General features: G+C 29.4%; 1 protein-coding gene across 2 annotated transcripts in view; it reads right to left on the bottom strand.

Moving 5' to 3' along the window:
• gpc6a (glypican 6a) overlaps nt 1–7500 on the bottom strand; it is a 343841-nt gene that overhangs the window by 11729 nt on the left and 324612 nt on the right. For both annotated transcript variants that reach the window (XM_021475731.3, NM_001109719.1), the window contains 1 exon segment: nt 720–850. In XM_021475731.3, the coding sequence (XP_021331406.1) occupies nt 720–850 (131 nt within the window).

Below are 7500 nucleotides of genomic sequence, written 5' to 3'. Positions count from 1 at the left end.
TGTGTGTGTGTGTGTGTGTGTGAGAGAGAGAGTGAGTAAGTGAGTGAGTGAGTATAAGTGTGTATGTGTGTGTGTGTATGTGTTTGTGTGTGAGTGAGAATGAGTTTGTGTTAGAATGTGTGTGTGTGTGTGTGTCTGGTATTCATGAAGTTGTTCGAGACTATAAATATTTAAACGTGTGTGTTTCTGTGTGTGCGCGTGTGTGAGTGCGTGCTTGAGTGCGTGCTTGAATGCGTGAGTGTGTGCTTGCGTGCGCATGTCTGTGTATGTGTGTGTGTGTTTGTGTGTGTGTGTGTGTGTTTGTGTGTGTGTGTGTGAGTGAGTAAAAAGGTGTGTTTATGTGTGTGTGTATGTATGCACGTACTGTGTGTGTGTGTGTGTGTGTGTGTGTGCGTGCGCGTGCATGCATGCGTGCATATGTGTGTGTGTGTCTGCCTGGAATTTATCACATTGTTTGGGACTATGAAAACCCAAATGTGTGTGTGCATGTACAGTATGTGTGCCGAGTGAGTGTGTGTGCGTATGTGTTAGTCTGTGAGTGATAGTGCGAGTGTGTTTGTGTGAAATGAGTCAGAATAAAAATGAGAGTGTGTGTGTGTATGTGTGTGTCTGTGTTTGAGCCTGGTTTTCATGAAGTTGTTGGGGACTATGGAAATCCAAACATGTGTGTGTGTGTGCGCGGGTGTGTGTGTGTGTGTGTGTGAAGGTGACCGCCGTACCTTCCCCTGGTATGACTGTTCCAGCACTGCTCCTCATCTGGGTCAGTCATCTCGTCCTCCGCACAGATGCTGTCAGGCAGAGACGACCAGAACCTCCTTGACTCCTTCAGCTTCTCCTTAATGTCGACCACCTGCAGTCACACACACACACAGAAACACTTCAGCACATCCACAACACACCAAAAACCCCATGATCCACATACATTCTGAACTCAGTGATGGAGTGAGTTTGGGATTATCATAAAGGGAAGGAGATGAAGCCAACAATCTGCATGTAAAACTCATCCCGAGAGTTGACTCTTTCAGTTTTAACACGGTTAGATAATTCATCGGGGAGCAGGTGCGGGTCTAATCCTCCTCTAAGCTGAGCTGGTATTTTCTGGACCAACCAGAAGGAGGGATTTTCAACGGGATCGCTGGAATCTGGTCTCCCGACTGAGCATAGCATTGTGAGAGGTTTATAAATTGGACTCATTTGCAGGCATTATGCCAGGACTTATCTGTGAAAATTGCTTATAAATGTCTGGTCAACTGTTAGCCATGTCACCGGTTGTCTGTTTCACTCATAACATGCCTTATTAAACGGTTGCTGTCTTCAGCATTTCGAGACATGCACGATATTTCTACTAAATTATATATATTTTTCCTGCTGAAAATTGCTTGTTAAAGTAGACATTGCTATTGTTATTGCTTAAGACCTGGCAAACACAAAATCTTCCCCCAGAAATTTTACAAACTAATTGTTTTACAACTAATTGTTTTATTAAAATTTGGTTGTTGTTGGTGTTATTTTTAATAACAATTTTTGCTTCTCCGAATGTACTGTCAACGTTAGTTTCTCAAGGTTAGACGGTAATTGTATTTTTAGTGCAGATTATAAAAATAAATAAAAAAAAACTAACTAACTAACTAACTAACTAACTAACTAACTAACTAACTAACTAACTAAATAAATAAATAAATAAATAGATAAAAATAAATAAATGAATGATAGAGTGCTGAATATAAATAAATTAAATAAAATAATCACACAAATAAATATAATTATATATATATATATATATATATATATATATATATATATATATATATATATATATATATATATATATATATATATGTATTTTTACTATATAATTTAATATAATTATATTTATTTGTGTGATTATTTTATTTTATTTATTTATATTCAGCACATATATATAATTTTTTATTAAAAATATATATTTAGTACAGAATATAAGGAAAATAAAAAGAAAATAAAAAATGAAATAAAAAAGTAATAAAATAAAAAAAACTCTAATAAATAAATAAAAAGAAAAATAATCAAATAAATAAGGAAAAATTCATTATTTCATTCATTCGTTTTCTTTTCAGCTTAGTCCCTTTATAAATCTGAGGTTGCCACAGTGGAATGAATCGCCAACTTATCCAGCATATGTTTTAGGGAGCAGATATAAATAAAAATAATAAATATAAACAATAATAATAAAACTAAATAAATAAAGAATACATAAAAAAACGAACTATATAAAAATAAATAAATAAATAAATAAATATATAAACACACACACACACACACACACACACACACACACACACACACACACATATATATATATATATATATATATATATATATATATATATATATATATATATATATATATATATATATATATATATATATATATATATATATATATATATATTTTTTTTTTTTTTTTTGTGTGTGTGTGTATGATTTAACTAAAAACAAACCATGATTTTTAGAGCAGAACATAAAAAATTAAACAAATAAAAATAGAAATATAACATAAAATAAAACAATCAGATAAATTGCTATTAAACATTACACTAACAACACGTAATTTTAATACAACAATTTGTTTTACACACTGTAATAAATAATGCTGCCTAAAATATTTTTGTTCACTCAATTAAACATTTCTTGTCATCTCAACTTTCATCAGTCAAACTGATTAAAATACTAAGTTTAACTTTGTATTAAACAAAATAGTTGATAATAAATAAACATATTATATTTGTTATCAATTAATTTTTTTAAAGACTGCAGATCTCGCTTTGGAGAGATTTCAATCCATCTTTCTTTTAATCGTATTCATTAAAACAATTCATTCAAAACAATGATTCACTTAAATCAGAATGACTTACTAAAAGATCCACTCAACCGATTGCTTAGTGATGCAACAACTGTAGGCTTTAAAAGCAAGACAGCAAAATCAATGAAGTCAAAAACCTTGATCTTTCTGCCAACAACTTTTAAACTTGGAAAAAGTGACATTTATGAACATTAATAATAGTTTAAAGTGCTATATTGTCTGGGTTGGTGTTGTTTATTACTCTACACAAACCTTTGTAATAAACTTACAGCACATTTTCTCTTATTTCACAGACTTATTTCACTTTTATAAACTACTAAAATGTCAGTAAAAGTCACTTTATTAAACTGTAGAGTTAAATTTTCGACATCAAAAGTCGAAAAACCTTAAAAAGTTCAGAAAAAGCAACTTTAATGATCTTCTTTAATAGTTTAAAGTGATATATTGTCTGAGTTGTATACACATTTTCGGTTATTTTACAAACTTATTTCACTTTTAAACTACTAAAATGTCAATAAAAGTCACTTTGTTAAACTGTAGAGTTGAATTTTTAACATCCAAAGTCAACAGAGCAGAGATCCACATCCCATAATGTAATTCACAACCTTAAAAAAATTGAAAAACGTTGAACATTAAATGTTTCGTTGTCACGTAATTTCAAAATAACAAATAAATAAATAAATAAAAATAAAAAAAGAAAGAGTTTTGATCTATTTTGTGTGGCTAAAGCTGAAAAACTACATAAAACAAGCCCATTTAAAATCCCTGTTTAACTCTACAACACATATTGTGCATATTGTGTTTTGCATGCCGTCTTTCTAGGTCAGTAAAAGTGATTCACATTATTGTTTTGAATTGTTCCGCATTTATTTATGCTTTTGAATTGCTTCATAAGATCTTGATCTTTCTTCCAATAAATTTTACCCTTGAAAAGTTCAAAAAAGTGACTTTTATGATCATTTTTAATAGTTTAAAGCTATATATTGTCTGGGTTGGTGTTGTATATTTCACTACAAAACCTTTGTAATAAGCTGCCAGCACATTTTCAGTTATTTTACAGATTTATTTCACTTTCAAACTACTAAAATGTCAGTAAAAGTCACTTTGATAAACTGTAGAGTTGAATTTTTAACATCAAAGTCGTCAGAGCAGAGATCAACATGCTGCAATGCAATTCATGACAATAAATAAATGGAACAAAAATGTGTGCATTCATTTTTTTTTTCACGTAATTTCATTATAATTGAAAAAAAATACATGAAAAATAAAATTAGAAACCGTTAAGATCAATTCTCTGTGGCTAAAGCTGAAAAAGTCTATCAGAACGTATCCAATTTAACATCCTATTTTACTCTACAACACATATTGTGCACATTGTGTTTTGCATGCCGTCTTTCTAGGTCACAGTAAAAGTGATTCACGTTTTTATTTAGAATTTTTCCCTATTTATTTATGCTTTTGAATTGCATTATGAGACCTGGATCTTACTTCCAACTTAAAAAGTTAAAAAAAGTTACTTTTATGATGATTTTTTATAGTTTAAAGCTATATATTGTCTGGGTTAGTGTTGTATATTTCACTACAAAACCTTTATAATAAGCTGCCAGCACATTTTCGGTTATTTTACAGATTTATTTCACTTTCAAGCGACTAAAATGTCAGTAAAAGTCACTTTGATAAACTGTAGAGTTGAATTTTCAACATCAAAAGTCGTCAAAGTAGAGATTAACATCCTATAATGCAATTCACAATAAAAACACATGGAAAAAATGTGTGCATTATTTTTTTGTGTGTTCACATAATTTCAAAACAATGAAAAAAAATGGATGAAACATAAAAATAGAAACAGTTAAGATCAATTCTCTGTGGCTAAAGCTGAAAAACTCAATCCAACGGATCCAATTAAACTTCCTATTTTACTCTCCAACACACGTGCGTATTCTGTTTTGCATGCCGTCTTTCTAGGTCACAGTAAAAGTGGCCCCAGAAGGGCTCGGCTCATTCCAGTGTGTATTCTATTATTTATCGACGTTATACTCGCGCCGCCTTTTTGTGCAAGAGAAATTAGCTGGTGTCGAGACTTTACAGCGCCGTCGATAAAATCTCGCCTTCTAGTAACATCATCAGATCTGAGCCCGGAGCTTCAGATTGATTTTATTAATGAAGTGCGCCACATCACACACACTCCACAAAGCAAACAGATTGATGTTTATCATCTGCGCCGAGTTTGACTGCAGACAACGGAGATCTGATGACAGATACTGTACTTCTTAATAAAGGCCTCGTCACGTACTGGCATGTAAAATATTCAGTGCAATTTTCACTTTAATTTCGCTGACATTCTTTGAAGTCTTAGTCAGGGTGAGAATTATGCATCGACTTTTTTGGTAATGTTAGTTCGTTAAAAAAACCTACTATGTCACTTTTTGCAAGATGTAAAATAAGTCTCGGATGTTCCTAGAGTGTGTGAAGTTTCAGCTCAAAATACCACACAGATATTGTTTTATAACTCTTTGAAGCTGACACTTTTAGACTTTGATACAAATCGTGGCGTTTTGGTTGACTGTCGCATTGAAGTCAAATGAGATTTTGCTCTTTTCAGAAGAGGGCGAAGCTATAAATGCCTGTGTGTCAGCATAGTGGCAGATTGAAAACAGGACAAAAATAAATAAATAACATTACACATGCTTGTTTGAACAATTAATGATTTAACAGCATCAATTCTAAAAAAATAAAATAAATAAAATAAAAAGTAAGTAAAAAAAAATAATAATAATACTCACACACACACACACATATATATATATATATATATATATATATATATATATATATATATATATATATATATATATATATATATATATATATATATATATAATTTTTGTGCAGAATATAAAATAAATAAAAATGAAATAAAATAAAAAAGTCAAATGCGTTAATGAAATAAATAATAAAAACAACATTATGCATGCTGTTCGAACAATATATGATTTAACAGTATTAAAATAAAAAATAGCTAAATGTTTTACATTTTTTTAGATCTTAGCAAAAAAAAATAAATAAATAAAAAAAATAAAAAATAAATAAATAAATAAATAAATAAATAAATAAATAAATAAATAAATATTTATAAATGTTTAAAATAAGCATTATGCATGCAGTTCAAAAATATGTGATTTAACAGTATTAAAAAATAAAACTGGATTTTTATTGCTGAATATAAAATAAATATAAAATAAAATAATCAAGCAAACAAATATAATAGATACAAAATAAATAAATAACAAACAATGAATATACAAATAATAAATAAATAAATAAACATTATGCATGCTGTTCAATCAATGTATAAAATAAAATAAAAAAAGATTTTTGTTGCAGAATAATATAAATAAAAATAGAATGAAGTAATCAACTGAATAAATATAATTAAATTAAATAATTAAATACATTTATATAAATGAATGAATGAATAAATGAATGAATGAATGAATGAATGAATGAATGAATAACATTATTAATGCTTGCTTGAACTATATATGATTTGAGAGCATTAAGTGCAAAATGGTTAGCATTAGTGCAAAATATTAAAATAAAATAAAATAATTAAACAAAACGAAGTAAAAATTAATAAATAAATAAAAATATCATGAATGCCTGTTCTAACAATGTATGTTTTAGAGTATTAAAGAGTGCTTTAATACTGCTTTAATAAAAAGTGCTTTTTAATGCAAAATATAGTAAAATAATTATAATAAAACATAAAAATGCTACATTATTAACTTAAGAAGAAAAAAATAAAGATCTGAGCAAAACAACCTGCTTGCAGTGGCGTGTTTTTCCAGATATTATTAGACCAGAGGCCTTGAAGAAAGAATCATTATGCAATTAGCCACAAATATCTCATGCTAACTGACAGTAATTCATTCTGGCATATGAAACCTGTAAACATCCCGTATGTGTCATTATGTGGGTATATTAGGGTTCTGACATATGATAATGATATAATGAGATTAAAGGTGGTGAATGTCATTTTTGACAGAAATAAGCAGTGCTAAATGAAGCAGAGGTTTATCAGTGGAGTCAACAGAAACAAACCTGTCAGGTTGGAAACGCTTTGCCCTTTATTTTATAAATATTAGATTAAAATAAGCATTTGTTACTCTATTGTAGTGTAAATTTATATTAAATTACTGTTGTTATCCATTTTAAAGTATTTTTAAGATCAGTGCATTATTCTCAACATAAAAAAAAAATCAAAGGCGGGCTAATAATTCTGACTTCAACTTTACATACATATACATATATATATATACATATATACATGTGTGTTTATAGTTATTTTCTGACATAAAAATATAAATAAATACATATCATATGCAATTTAGCCATAAATATCTCATGTTTACTGACAGTAATTGACTCTGGCAGATGAAACCTGTAAACATTGCGTGTGTGTCATTATGTGGGTATATTAGGTTTCTGACATTTAATAATGATATAATGGGATTAAATGTTGTGGATGTCATGTTCTGCCTCTGTCAAATGAAGCAGAGGTTTATCAACAGCTCCAGTCAGATGCTCAAACGGTAAAGAAGCTGTCGGGTTGGAGACGTTTTGCCCTTTTTGAAGTGCTAATCCGTGAGATGTGGAGC

Source organism: Danio rerio, chromosome 1, assembly GCF_049306965.1.
Source record: "Danio rerio strain Tuebingen ecotype United States chromosome 1, GRCz12tu, whole genome shotgun sequence".
In the NCBI taxonomy this organism is placed as follows: Eukaryota; Metazoa; Chordata; class Actinopteri; order Cypriniformes; family Danionidae; genus Danio; species Danio rerio.
This window is presented reverse-complemented; position numbering and strand designations above follow the sequence as displayed.